The 15,184-nt window shown below is 42.4% G+C and overlaps 1 protein-coding gene across 1 annotated transcript; it reads right to left on the reverse strand.

Moving 5' to 3' along the window:
- Positions 1 to 12,816: 12,816 nt before the first annotated feature.
- On the reverse strand, positions 12,817 to 13,836 carry LOC308671865 (formyl peptide receptor 2-like; the record flags this gene model as incomplete). The annotated part of the gene is made up of 1 exon (XM_081334348.1): positions 12,817 to 13,836. The coding sequence occupies one exon, from the start codon at positions 13,834 to 13,836 to the stop codon at positions 12,817 to 12,819; it is 1,020 nt and encodes a 339-aa protein (XP_081190474.1).
- Positions 13,837 to 15,184: the final 1,348 nt, after the last annotated feature.

The raw sequence follows: 15,184 nt of genomic DNA on the forward strand, positions 1-15,184 counted from the left end.
AGTGATGAAAAAACAACTTAGTGACCAATCCTTGTGCTTACAACCTTCACAGAACTGTGAAGCAAAGAAAAGCAGAGTAAAATCGTGAGGAAAAGTTGCAGGTCCATTAGTGACCACAGGGCTTAATGGCCCCGTTGCTTGTCCCAGTTTCAGTCACTAAATGAGGGCTACGTATAGCTAAGGGCCTCATATCATCTTATAAAAATAATAAAGGCGGGATTCTAATAAATAAAGGAATAAGTAGAAAAAAATCTATTCATATCAATGACTGAAGACGTGTGGACTTCAGCTCCCAGCATTCCCCATGCCTGGCTGAGGAATTCTGGGAGTTGAAGTCCACAAGTCATAAAAGGGCCAGGTTTGAAGACCCCTGCGGGCGATAAAAATGTGTCTCTCACCACAATTGCTGGACTAGATCTTTTCCTATTTCGATTAATCTCGACATAGAAAAGGCGATCTAGAGGAAAGGAAAGAAAGCAGAATCAGTTCTGAAACCCTAACCCTGACCATCCCTGACCAGTTTTTACAAGAATTTTTATTTGGCATCCTTCTCTGTTAGGGAAATTGGAAGCAAGGGTAGCTGAACCCCATTTCTGCAAATGCTGGAAAGTGGCTTTGTGCCCCCTACCCCCCTTCTTCCCTTTCCCCCCCTGGTAAAATGGTTTTGTTTTTCTATTTCATTTCTAAGTGCTTTCAAATTGTTCTTGAGTGTCTCACGATCATGTACCTGAGTTTTACCTTTTCTTTGTACCTTTTCTTTCTTTTTACGACCCTGTAATCCCTTGATTTGGGGTGGGACCGAGTGGAGCTGAGCATTTACTGGCCGGTTGCCCTTCCTGATGCCTATGCGGAGTTTGGAGCATATGTTTTCTCTTTGTGCCATTTTTTTCATTATGATCTTGACTTTTATTACCAGGGCGTGAACTTGCATTTTCAATGGTTTCATATGAAAGTTATGCATTTATAGCTAAACGTCTTTGAAACCATAGCTCTTGGTGACCTCTCTACAGATCCAGTCATATCTTCTTCTGGATCTACTGTAGCTACAGTTTTAACTTTTGTATCGCTGGTTTTTTTAACTCCCTGTAAACCGCCCTGAGTCCTCAGGGAAAGGGCGGTATATAAATGTAATAAAATAAAATAAAATAAATAATAATATGCCCAACTCTTGGTGAGTTCATGGACTTGTCTACGCAGGTTTCTTCACAACAATATCAAAAAGGGTGCCGAAAAGCATTGTGTGAAATCCATTTGCATTTAGTGATTTAAGTTGATGGTCTCTCTTTCTTTCTCGAGTGCTATGACATTCCAAGTTACCTCCTAAGACCCCATTTCTAAAGTAAAAAAGTTTAACTATCCTTCACCCGAGAAGGGGACTGAATGCTAAAACATATGAAGAATGTTTGTAGGAATTGGCTATGTCTAATTTAGGGGAAAGAAAGACTAGGGGTGACATGACAGCAGTGTCCCAATATTTAAAGGGCTGCCCCAAAGAAGAGGGGGGGTGTCAACCTATTTTTCAAAACACCTGAAGGCAGGACAAGAAGCAATGGATGGAAATTAATCAAGGAGAGGACCAGCCTAGAATTAAGCAGAAATTTCTTGACAGTTAGAACAATTAACCAGTGGAACAACCTGCCTCCAGAAGTTGTGAATGCTCCAACACTGGAAGTTTTTAAGAAAAGACTGGACAGCCATTTGCATGAAATGGTATAGGGTTTCCTGCCTGAGCAGGGGGGTTGGACTAGATGACCTCCAAGGTCCCTTCCAACTCTGTTATTTTCTCCTGCTTCCTTTTTTCTGTTTTTCCAACTTTCAACTCAAGCTTACAGCTGTGGTATGTCCCGATATTCTTCCATGAAAGAAGTAACTAGTATAACCACAGTTAGGAGCAAGTGAATTCCTTGAGATATTTGTGGTATCAAGGCAAAGTGAAGTGAAGGACTTCATGAACGGGAATAGCCTGCCTAGAGGCACTTTTGGAAGTATTCCCCCCAACCAGAACATTTAAGGTAAGATTAAATATTTTCAAGTACAAAATCTCACAAAGACATGTGATCTTGCAAGATTTCAGCTCTTTTTAAATGAAAAAAATAAAATAAAATATCACAGCATCGGAATGTACAACAGAACCGCACCTGAACAACATCACCAACCTCTGTACGTAAAGAAGCAGTTGGGAAACAAAATTGAGAATGCATGAATTTGAAGCTGCAGTGTACGACTTACCAGAGAAGTAGTAAAGCATGACTATCAAGAGTAAAATGGTTACAAATGTTCCAAGAATAATTGCAGGAAGTTGAACATTTTGCAGTATCTTCCCTGTGCAGAGAAGAGCAACAAAGATGATTAGGGCACTGGAGGCTAAAATGTACAAAGAACGGTTGCTGGAATTGGGTATGTCTAGTTTAATGAAAAGAAGGACTAGGGGTGACATGATAGCAGTGTTCCAATATCTCAGGGGTTGCCACAAAGAAGAGGGGGGGGTGTCAACCTATTCTCCAAAGCACATAAAAGCAGGACAAAAATCAATGGATGGAGACTAATCAAGGAGAGAATCAACTAAGGAGAAATTTCCTGACAAAACCATTTATCAGTGGCACAACTTGCCTTCAGAAGCTGTGGATTCTCCTTCACTGGAGGTTTTCAAGAAGAGATTGGACGACTATTTGTCTGAAATGGTATAGGATTTCCTGCCTGAGCAGGGGGCTGGACTAGAAGACCTCCAAGGTCCCTTCTAACTCTGTCATTCTGTTAATATTGAAAGGTCAATGTCCCAGAAAAACAGCAGAATTCCACACAATCACCATTCATTCTCCAATCATTCACAACCAATTTGTAGACTTTTTGGGGTGGTCTTCAGAGCTGCTGGCCCTCAACAAAAGAATAAGGGGCAACATCCCATGTCCCTTTCTGAGTCACTATACATTACAGTCATCCAAGTAAAGGAGAAACTAACCAAGGAGAGAATCAGTCTGGAATGAAGGAGAAAATGCCTAACAGTGAGGACAATTAACCAGTGGAACAAAAGTTCCCTTCAGAGGTTTTGGGTGCTTCATCACTGGAGGTTTTTAAGAAGAGACTAGACAGCCACTTGTCTCAAATTGTACAGAGGTTTGAGCAGAGTTTTGGATTAAAAGACCTCCAAGGTGCCTTCTGACTTAAGGGTTGCAAGGGAGCGCCTAACTCTGACCCTTGAACAGGGATAAAACAAGTGGAACTTGCATCATAATACATCATCTTGGCTGCCCTGGGATGATAGGGTTTTTTTCCCCATGAAGCCAAGATTCCCCCACCAAGTCCATTCCTTGCTAAGCCAAGAAGCACCACTATAGCGCAGCATGGATTACAAAGTAATTTCAGGATAGGAGAAGCTCACCTGTCTTGCCTGGAAGAGACAGCATCTTCAAATTGGAGAATCCAATAGGATTTATTCCTCTGCACGTGATTATATAGGAATTTAATTTATTTCCTAGGAGGTGTAAGGAACTGGTGCCAGTGTTGCCCTGAGTTGAGAATGTGATGTTTACGTCGTCGGAGGTGGTGTTCTTGATTAAATGTTGGTGGTTCAAGTACCACTGGATCTGTGGTGGAGGCCAAGAATGGAAGGTGCAAGAACAAACGGTGGTGCCGTTGCTGTCATACTTACAAATATGAATGACCGTGACCTGAGGACTATCTGGAAGAGGGCAAAACAAACACACAATTTCTCTGGCCAAAAGAAGTAAGGTCCATAACTATCAGTTGGGTATCCCAAAGGTGCTTTTTCAAGCAGCAACTGAGCTTTCTTGTTTTTCTTTGAAGACTTTTTGCTTCTCATCCAAGAAGCTTCTTCAACTCTGACTGGATGGTGGGGACGGATTTATACTTCTTGCAGATAGCTGGGCATTTGCCTTCTTTTAGAGAGTCGTTGAGGCCACCTGGAGGTTTATGTGTGTCCTCAAGGTCACCTCAGTGGTGCAAATGGGTGTGGAGCCTTCTTGGAACCCTCTAAAAAGGATGGAAATGACCAGCTGTCTGCAAGGAGTATAAATCTTTCCCTTCCCCACCATCCAGTCAGAGCTGAAGCAGCTTCTTGGATGAGAAGCGAAACGTCTTCAAAGAAAAACAAGGAAGTCCAGTTGCCTCCTGAAAAAGCACCTTTGGGACAACCAGGACCTGGATGACTGAGAATCTCCATAGACCTATCAGTGTTTCTCAACCTTGTCCACTTTAAGAAGCATGGACTTCAGTTCCCAGAATTTCCCAGCCAGCCATGTTCAACTTGACCAGGGGTAGGCAACCTTGGCTCTTTTATGACTGGTGGACTTCAACTCCCAGAATTCCTGAGCCAGCCATGCTGAGGGGAAAGGGAGAGGTTTCCAAGCTGAGCCATGCTGGCTCAAGAATTCTGAGTTGAAGTCCACGAGTCATAAAAGAGCCAAGGTTGCCTACCCCTGGACTTGACTTATGATGAGAGTGACCTATGATGAAAATTCCAGTCCAATTGTGGTCATAACTGGAGGTCTGCCCTCAAGACAGATCTCCTCCCCTGTCTCTCCTCTTGCTTGGAGTACAGGAAGTCCTTGACGTACGACCACAATTGAGCCCAGAAATTATGTTTGCTAAGGGGACATTTGTTAAATGAGTTTTGCCCTTTTTTTACGAAGCTTCTTACCAATGTTGTTCAGCAAAGCACTGCAGTTGATCAGTTAGCAACCCAGTTGTTAAGTGAGTCTGGCTTCCCCACTGACTTTGCTTGTCAGAAGATCGCAAAAGGCAATCCCATGACCTTGGGACACAGCAACGGCCGTAAATCGGAAACCAGTCGCCAAGCGTCTGGATACTGGTCCCATGACCAGAGGGATGCTGCAACGGTCGTAACTGAAAAACAGCCGTGAGTCTCTTTCTCCAGTGCTGTTGTAACTTTGAATGGTCACTAAATGAACCATTGCAAGTCAAGGGCTACTTGTAGTGCACCGAGATGCAAAGAGCTTCAGTGGTTTAAAAAAAAGCCTGAGGCAAAGAGTTAGATAAGAGAGCTACTCACATGCCATATGAAGTTGGACGGCATTTTCTGTGTGTTTCCTTGTGGCAGGGTACTTTAAATAACAAACGAGGATTAAGCCTTCATTAGCTAAAGAGGGTACGAAGCTGAGGTTGGTTCCATAGGTCCAGGCCCAACTGCTCTGCTGGATGGCCCAGTCAGAAGAATTCCATTGGCTTGGCTTCAAGGACCAGTGGATTTGAGGCTTGGGGTTCAAGCAGCAATCCGATGTCACACAGCTGAAAACGACGGTCTCACCCCAGCGGAAGGAAGAAGGCTTCGAAATCATAGGCTTCTTCTTAATATCTAAGCAAGAAAAAGGGCGATGGAAGGCCGTTTGGTGGCACCACCCTCCCCGCAGCTGCCTTGATCAACCCAGCCCATTCTGTAATTGGGTATGTCCAGTTTAATGAAAAGAAGGATTAGGGGTGACAGGATAGATGCATTCCAATCTCTCTCTCTCTCTCTCTCTCTCTCTCTCTCTCTCTCTCTCTCTCTCTCTCTCTCTCTCTCTCTCTCTCTCTCTCTCTCTGTGTGTGTGTGTGTGTGTGTGTGTGTGTGTGTGTCAACCTGTTCTTCAAAGCATCAGAAGGCAGGACGAAAAGCAACGGATGGAAAATAACCAAGGAGAGAACCAACCTGGAATTAAGGAGAAATTTCCTGACAATTAGAACAATTCATCAGTGGAACGACTTGCCTTTAAAAGTTTTGGCTGCTCCATCATTGGAGGTTTCTAAGATGAGATTGGACAACCATTTGTCTGGGATGGTATCAGGCATATCCCCTACCTGAGCAGGGGATAGCAGACCTCCATGGTCTCTTCCTGTTCTGTTATTCTGTATATTGTGGCTTCATCGGCAAAAGTTTTACCGTACCTGGGCAACAAGGATCCAGGCTTGGCTGCGGCTGTCCAACATTCCCCCCCACTTTCTAAAAATAAAGGCCTCAAAAAACATCAAGGAAGAAGGGGAGAAAGTCCAAGAACTTGCTTACCTGTCACCACAATTTGGGGATTTATGTGAGGTTGTGAACTAGATGATACAAATGCATACCTAAATCCTGCTCCTTTATCAATTCTCAGGTAGTACTTGCCCCAGTCCTCGAACTGGGCATTTGCAATGCTGAAGGAGCAGTTGCCTTTCTCTGGGTCGCCTGTCAGCTTAAAATCGGTAGTATCACCTTTCTGTCTTAAGTCATTGGTGACCATCAGTTCTCCTGATACCCACATGTTGACCCACAACAAATAGTAACGTTTCTTTGAAGTCTTAAACCAATAGATGTACAAGGGTGAGGAGCTTTTTGAGTACCATTCAGGAACCGTGAACATGCAGGGCACATCAACGCAATGGTTCAGTTCAACAAAGACTTTCTTCGGCACTGAAATCGAATAGCCAGCATGGATGGTCAGAGTATCTGGTGGGAGAAGAGAAGGATGTAAGTGGCAGGGCCCCACTAAACTTATAATTTTCCCCCAAAGCTTTATTCAGAGATGATCTGTTCAAAGAGAGAAGCAACCTGGAATTAAGGAGAAACTTCCTGACAGTGAGGACAATTAACCAATGGAACAGCTTGCCTCCAGAAATCGTGGGCGCTCCATCCCTGGAGTTTTTTAAGAAGAGGCTAGACAGTCACTTGTCTGAGATGGTACAAGGGTAGGCAACCTTGGCTCTTTTATGACTTGTGGACTTCAACTCCTAGAATTCCTGAGCCAACCGTGCCGAGGGAAAAAGGAGAGGTTTCCATGCTGAGCCAGGCTGGCTCAGGAATTCTGGGAGTTGAAGTCCACGAGTCATAAAAGAGCCAAGGTTGCCTACCCTACCCCTGGTTTAGTGTGTAGGCCAAGGTACCTGTCTCTCACCCTCTTATACAGGCAGCAGTGAAATAGAATGTGAGGGGAATCGCTACTACTATAGGTAGCCCTTGACTTACAACAGTTTATTTGGAAAAGTGACTTGTGACCATTTTTCACACTTAATGACCATTGCAGCATCCCCAGGGGGTCACTTGATCCCCTTTTGCGACCTTGGCTCTTTTATGATTTGTGGACTTCAACTTCCAGAATTCCTGAGCCAGCCGTGCTGAGGGGAAAAGGAGAGGTTTCCATGCTGAGCCATGCTGGCTCAGGAATTCTGGGAGTTGAAGTCCACAAGTCATAAAAGAGCCAAGGTTGCCTACCCCTTATAGGTCCTCTTGCTTGAGCAGAGGGCTGGACTAGAAGACCTCCAAGGTCCCATCCAGCTCTATTCTATTCTTAAATTACTCCTTTGAAAAACATCATCCGATCAATTGAATGCAACAACTTGACATGGGGACTGAGACCATAGGATGGATTCACATGTTGTTTCAGCCATGGTATTCTTTCCTTGGTCTGTAGCCTAGTGCAGGGGTCTCCAAACCTGGCAACGTTTAAGACATAATAATAATAATAATAATAATAATAATAATAATAATAATAATAATAATAATAATAATAAGAAGAAGAAGAAGAAGAAGAAGAAGAAGAAGAAGAAGAAGAAGTTGGAAGGGACCTTGGAGGTCATCTAGTCCAACCCCCTGCTCAGGCAGGAAACCCTATACCATTTCAGGCAAATGGCTGTCCAGTCTCTTCTTAAAATCTTCCAGTGTTGGAGCATTCACCACTTATGGAGGCAGGTTGTTCCACTGGTTAATTGTTCTCACTGTCAGGAAGTTTCTCCTTAGTTCCAGGTTGCTTCTCTCCTTGGTTAGTTTCCATCCATTGCTTCTTGTCCTGCCTTCAGGCGCTTTGGAGAACAGCTTGGCTGCCTCTTCTTTGTGGCAGCTCCTGAGATATTGGAAGACTGATATTGGAGATATTGGCCATGGTGAGTTGGCATAGAACCCTCTCCTCCAGAGGCTGAACAGCTTGACTCCCTCTTCTTTGGGGCAGCCCCTGAGATATTGGAACACTGCTATCATGTCCCCCCTCATCCTTCTCTTCGTTAAACTACACATACACAAACCTGTGGACTTCAACTGCCAGAATTCCTTGGCCAGCCATGATGAAGTCTTCAAATCTGAAAGTCACCAGGTTTGGAGACCCCTGTCCTAATGCCATGTGTGAACCCACCTTGGATAGTTTGTAAACTATGATTTATGTCTTAATGTTGTATTTGAACCAGCCCACTTAATCTTTTGGGTGAATCTGGCACTTTTCATTGTTTCAACAAGCAATGCTAATATTCAACAGGCAATGCGAAAGTGAAGGTCAGAAAAATGGAAGGCTTCCACAAGTGGCAGCTGAACCCACCCCACCTTTTTCTGAACTTCGATACTTTTACACACATCAAATATAATCCTTTGAATGTACACCAAGATTTCCCTGACTGTCCCTACCTGTGCAGCCTATAAACTATGATTGAGACTATTTTATCCTTGCACTTTTGAGACAGGGAAATGGATTCCTGCTGAATTAAGACTTTATTTTCTGTGACTATAGCTCTTTTCAGTCCATGAAGGGATAAATTAGAAAACCACTTGAGATTTTATTGCATATTTCTGTGAGTGACTCGTACCTTGATAAAGCAGGACAAGGTTCAGGAAGATTAGTAAAAAAAAAGCCATCCCTCAAACCTTGAAGAAATCTCTATAAGCTTCAGCTGGTCTCCCCTTTGACTATCTTCTTATTGCAGAATTATTTCCAGAGATCTACCAGAATAAGAAATTGGAAAATGTTGTTGAGTATTGTTGTGACAACTGTCAAATGTCCTATTCAAATCATCTATTTTAAAAAAAACCCTGCAAAACCCTTCAGACTGTTATTCAGCTCATCTAATAAAGTAATCTAGCAGTTTGCTTGGACAATTGGAGCAAATCAACCTTGGCCTGGCCTTAATCTATCTATATACTACTAAAATTATCATTGTGTTTAGATAAACAGATGTTTGTACCCTAAAGTTAGCCCAAATGGGACATTATACTGCAACAATTTTTGAATCAAGGGACCTTGTTTGATGGGTTGGGCTGAGGGAGTGACTGGCCCCAAGTCACTCAGTCAATTTTTCATGCTTAAAATCAGACTAAAACTTAACATTTCCTGAATTCTAGCCTGGTGTCTTTACTGCTACATCAAACTGGTTCTCTAAATGCTCTTAAATAATTCCACTTTTCCCAGCCTTATTGGTCAAGATGTCCATCAGATGCCATTGAACTACATTTCCCAGCAGCCTAAGCAGAGAGATTTTCCTCACTCACCTCATGTTCCCACTCTGTTTTGAACTTCTAACTGTCTCGGAATTTTCTTTCTTTTTTAAAAAAAAACCAAAAAAGGCCACTTACCAGCATTCTGAAGAGTTGGGCTGTTTGTGACGTGGTTTCCTTTGTGCTTCTTCCTTCACTGTTTTGAAATGGCTACTTTATCTTCCCTTTTTGCGGCCTACACGATGCATATTGTTCTACCTCAGTACGTTTTTTTCCATTAGCATTTTTTTAAAAAAAGACAAAACTAGCACAAGATAATGAGGAAAATAAAACAAAGAGAAACCAATCAAAGAGAAAACTAAAGATGCAAAAGAAATAGATCTCATAGATTCTGAAGAGGTGGGCCAGCTGCTTGCAACATCTGTTTTCCTATTTTTCTCTTCCCTCTCCCCATTTAGAAAGGCCACAATGACTTTTTTATTATATTAAAGCAAATAAAGATTGGTGGCTCAGGAATTCTGGGAGTTGGCTCAGGAATTCTGGGAGTTGAAGTCCACGAGTCATAAAAGAGCCGAGGTTGCCGACCCCTGGCCTAGTCAGTGGAATCCTGTCAAAACAGTGTTTCTCAATCTTGACTAGTTTAATCAGGATGGACTTCAACTCCCAGAATTCCCCAGCCAGCATGGGGAAAAGGAAAAAAAAGAGAGGGGGGGAAATATCCAAAAACATTGCCCATGTTCTTTCCAACAATGCCATGGAGTTAACTTTGTGCTTCCTTCCCTCCCGAAAATATGTTTAAAAAGCCATTTGTCTGAAATGATATAGGGTTTCCTTCCTGAGCAGGGGGGTTGGACTAGATGACCTCCAAGATCCCTTCCAACTTTACTATTATGATTATGATTATCCTCAAGAGTATCTTTTTAGAGATAGGACTGGAGAGATACGCATAATAAGGAAGTCAAGCCTAAGCCTGAAGTAAGGCTGTAACATGGGAAGTGAAGACGTTTTACTCTCTTATTAGTTGTGACTGCTGGAAAAAAAAGCCTCTAAGGCAGCAAAGCTGGCTGGGGAATTCTGGGAGTTGAAGTCCACAGATCCTCAAGCAGCCAAGGTTGAGAAGCACTGCTCTAAGGGAAGGGAATCAAAGACGTGGTGCCAAAGCTAACTGTTGTATAATTATTCTATCTGCCAGGACCGTGATTTTTAGGAAGGAATTTTTAAATTTTAGGGGAGTCCTCTATGTGCGTGGGGATGGGTGGATGGGTGTAGCAGTTAGGATGGTGGCCATACATGTTTGAACACAGCCACAGTCGAAGCCTCTTCCTTTAAAAAAATCTGTGTTGCAACATTGCTTGGTTATGGCTACTGTCTTAACTGGCCTCCCTCCCCACAGACTCTTGTGAAATTATACTACAGACTCCTCTGTATATTATACTACCTACCTTCCTCTATTCTCTATTCTCAAGAAAGGAAAAAGAAGAAAGGAAGGGAAAGAGAGAGAGAGAGAGAGAGAGAGAGAGAGAGAGAGAGAGAGGGAGAGAGAGAGAGAAAACCATCCTTACTTTCTTGGACCTTCTGGATCCAGAAAGCTTAATCCTTAATCCAGCGCTTTCTGCTGAATTGATAGATTCACACAACACCCTTAACTAAGCCCAATTAAAGATGAGTAGTTCGTTTTGTTTATTCCTGCATCAGTTGAGGCACCACAAACCCACACGAATGCCTCTCTCGTGCACGGATTTCAGCTGATTTCCTTAGAGGAGAGCAATGTTATTTATTTGTATCCCGCCTTTATTATTTTTACAAATACTCAGGGCAGTAAACATATTCAGCTCCTCCTATTTTCCTGGCAACAACAGCCCTGTGAGGTGAGTTGGGTTGAGAGAGAGGGAACTTTCGGTCTAAATCTGGCAGGGCTTTCCCAACAGAGCAACTGGTTTATTTACTATAGAGGGCACAAAAGAGAAAGGGAAATGAAAGAGTTTTCTTTGTCTTGGTTGAAAATGTAATTGTCCATCCCAACTTAGCAACGTGCAGAAGGGGTTTAATTATAATTCTCATCATCCCAACTTTACAAGGAGGTTGTGGAAGGCTGAAGTCCAGCATTTTGCACGTCAAATCGGTTAAATTGGAATGAAAGGTTTTTGCTTAAAAAGAAAACAGCCTTGGCTACAAACTTTCTCCATTTGATACTCACCAGATGTTGGTGGAAGGTGTGTGTGTGTGTGTGGTGTGTTTGTGTGTGTTTGTCTGGGGGGAAGATTGTAATATCCAGGATTCTCTGGCAGTAGGAGCAACAACTTTGCTCTCTAGGAAATCTGGGAGTTGTAGTCCCAAAGATCTGGAGGGCATAAATCTGTTTGGGCATTTTTGAATGGCCAGAATTAACCATGATAAAGATCTGCGCACTTTAAAGAATTGTGTCCTTAACACATACTTTTTCATTCCATTTTATTTAAGCATTCTTCAACTACATTTCACACTATTAAACCAAGTTGGAGAATCAGAAGAAACAATTCATACCAAATTCCATAAAAACTAGCAGTAATGTCCTCTTATCCCCACCTTTGGTTAAAAAAAACCCTCCTCACATATCCATATAACAGTGTTAGAAGAGAACAGAAGCTATATGAGACATCTCTCTTTCAATATTAGGGAAAATAATAATAAAATGGTGCAATCAAACTATTAGGCTTTCATAACTAAGTAAAGCAGAGTAAGTGAGCTGTAACATGGCTGGCTAGGATGTTGCAGTTTATGGGAGAAAAAAGCTACATCACAGGCAGCTAAATATATCATTTAAACTGTAGGTAAGAGGAAATGCAATGAATCAATGAAAAGAGATCCATGTTTGTTAATGATTCATCAGCAAGAGGGTTTTTGCAAAGCAAGCAAAGAAAAATCAAATTGTAACCGCTGTTCCCATTGGAGAGATTCAGAACTAAGAGGACACTGATCTATTCTAATTCATTGTTCACCTGCAGGAATAACCAAGAATAACAAATTTCTGATATCTAGAACTTTGATGTATTAATCCTATAATAAGAAATGTTATTTGAGCTGGTATGGGGTCGGCTCAAATAACACTGGATCTGAACCAGCTCCCATTGGACTCAATCGGGGGGGGGGGCTAATGGAATAAAATGAGAATGCATATCTGAATCTGGGATCCATACTTGTAGTTAGAAGCAGATGTGTGTGTGTGTGTGTGTGTGTTTATCCAGATGCTGCTGTATGTGTAAATAGATTAGAGAGAGAGAGAGAGAGAGAGAGAGAGAGAGAGAGAGAGAGAGAGAGAGAGAGAGAGAGAGAGAGAGAGAAATAGATATAGTTAGTGAGATAGAATGATAGAGAGAGAGAGAGACAGAGAGGGAGAGAGACAAAGACAGAGAGAGACACACACATACATATACACAGAAACACCCACAAACACACACACACACACACACACACACACACACACACACACAACAGCACCCAGATGAATCAACCAGATTCAATTCACTCTAGCTTTGGACTGAGACAAAGAAGGCAGTTGGGATGTGTAGAGAAGAGATTTGGAAAGAAGATCCTGAGCATTGCCTGTGTCTTCTCAAGCCAACAGGTTTTGGAATGGGGGGGCTTTGCAGAGTTCATAACTGGGATTCCACCTCTGCTGAAGATCTGGTTTTGTTGGTTGTGGAGGTCTGCCTGACCTCTTCTATGAAGGCATCCTCAAATGCAGAAAGGAAGGACTTTCTCAGGCTTTCTTTGAAGTCCTGAGCCATAAAGACATATAAGATGGGGTTGAGGCAGCTGTTGATAAAAGCCAAGCACGATGTTATGGGACCAGTGATATCCACTACCAACCCCAAGTCTGTACGTGATGAATATTCCAGGCGAATGAAAGAAAAAACATGAAAAGGGAACCAGCATACAAAAAAGGCCACAACCAAAGCTGTGATGACCTTATAGGGCTTGCTTGACTGAAACAACTGACCCCTTCTCAGTTTCAAGACGATCGACCCGTAGCAGAGAAGAATAACTGTGAAGGGAATGACAAAGGCAAAGACAAAGTTGCTGAGGGTCAAACTGTGACTCCTGGCCATTTGCATATCTTTGGTGTTACCATAATCATTATGGCAGCCGATAACTTTATTATCCGCATTTTTTACGGTTCTCCCGAAATAGATATGGGGAGAAGAAAACACAAAGGCCAGGATCCACACACCCAAGGCCACAAAAGAAGCCAGCCGTGGTGTTCGGTGATTCTGAGCCCAGACCGGATGCCTGACGAAAATGCAGCGGTCGATGCTGATGACCATAAGGAGAAAAACATTGGTATAGAGGTTGAGGAAGACAAGGGTTCTCTTCATCTTGCACAAGAACTGGTTGATGTACCACTTGAGGTCCACAGCAGCATGGACAAAAATCAGGGAAAAGATGAAGATGAAGTCAGCAATGGCCAAGTTGAGGAACCAGACCGTGTTGACCGTCTTCTTCATACGAAAGCCGGTGATGAAGATGACCAGCCCGTTGCCAAGGACGCCCAGAACAAATGCAAAGCAGTAGATCACCAGAGAAGCAATCTGCATCCTTTTCTGCAATGTAGCTGTCCTATCAAAGCCTGCAAGGAAATCCTCAAGATCAAAGTCTTCAGTTATGTTGCTCATTTCCTCTGACCAAGCCAGTCCTTCTCCCTTAGAAGCAAAAACATGAAATATAAGAGTTGGAGCAGGTAACCTTCTAACTGTAGCCCAGCTTAATAGTTTGGAGATCAAAAGGTCCCAAACTTGGAAAAGGGATACTTCCTTCCTTAGTTCAAGAGAGAATCAGGTGTTTTTGGTTCAAATGTAAGGACTTCCTGGGTGGACCTGATCAATATGGAGCTCAGTGGAGCTGAGGACTGCCCCCGACCTCCCTTCATTCCGCCGGGACCTGAAGACCTGGCTCTTCGAGCTCTCTGGCCCAGGCTGAGAATTTTAATTTTAATCTTAATTTTAATTTTAACTGGGGTTTTATTTATTCAGGGACGGATATAATTTTTTTTTAAATTTGTTTTTAACTTTTGTATTTTTGTTTTTAATCACCCTGTAAACCGCCCTGAGTCCTTCGGGAAAGGGCGGTATATAAATGTAATAAAATAAAATAAATAAATAAATATTTCTAATATGCAGAAATATTTTTTCTCACTTACAAAAGGGCTCCAATTTTTACACCGGTTGAAGTTGACTATAAACCAGAATCCTTTCTGGCTTAAAAATGTGGTTTGGAGCTTATTTACTTTCAGCTGAAGAAAGAATTCCTGCTTATGAGTTTTTTATTTTATTTGTTTAAAAAAAAGACAAACAAAGACAGGAAAAGGAGATCTGGGCAGCTCAAACCGAGGCTATAAAGGGAGGAAATGAAAATTGGAGGATGAACTGAGCTTTAGAGAAGCTGGAGAGAAAATCCAGAAATCTAACCAAAAGGGGAAAAAAAAAGATTGGTGGTGAAATAGAAAGCATTAAAATGCATTAAAGACCAGTTTCAACTTCTCTTCTTTAGTGTTTGAACAGCGATAAGCAGCTAAATCTCAAGAAATCTCTCACAATGCAAGTGCTGAATATACAGTAGGGGAGTCAGGTCAGATCTTAGCTAAACTCCACGCTGGGATACAGCGAAGACTTGCAGGGAAAAAAAAGGAAAGGAAAGAAAAAGAAAAGACACAGACTAACAAGGATGAATCGGGGTTGTTCCTGCATTTGAATTTTTTTTACTCTGCCTCTCTGCTCTGTCTCTGAATGATGCTGGATTCCTTTCTGCTTCTCGGAATCTTTGCCTTCAAGTGGTAGAATTTCCTGGTGTCTTTCTAGAAGAAACCACACAGGAATTTCCCAACCGAGTTGGCTAAATCTTCATCAGGAAATAGTCTGTGGATAAGCAAGGAGAATCGCACTTACCTTAGAACAATCAGAAGACCGTTTGGTGTGTTTCCTCCGACTCCTGTTGTAGTATATGGCGGGATTCTGCTTGGAAGGG

Source organism: Vipera berus (genome assembly GCF_964194415.1).
Source record: "Vipera berus genome assembly, chromosome: 9".
Lineage (NCBI taxonomy): Eukaryota > Metazoa > Chordata > Lepidosauria > Squamata > Viperidae > Vipera > Vipera berus.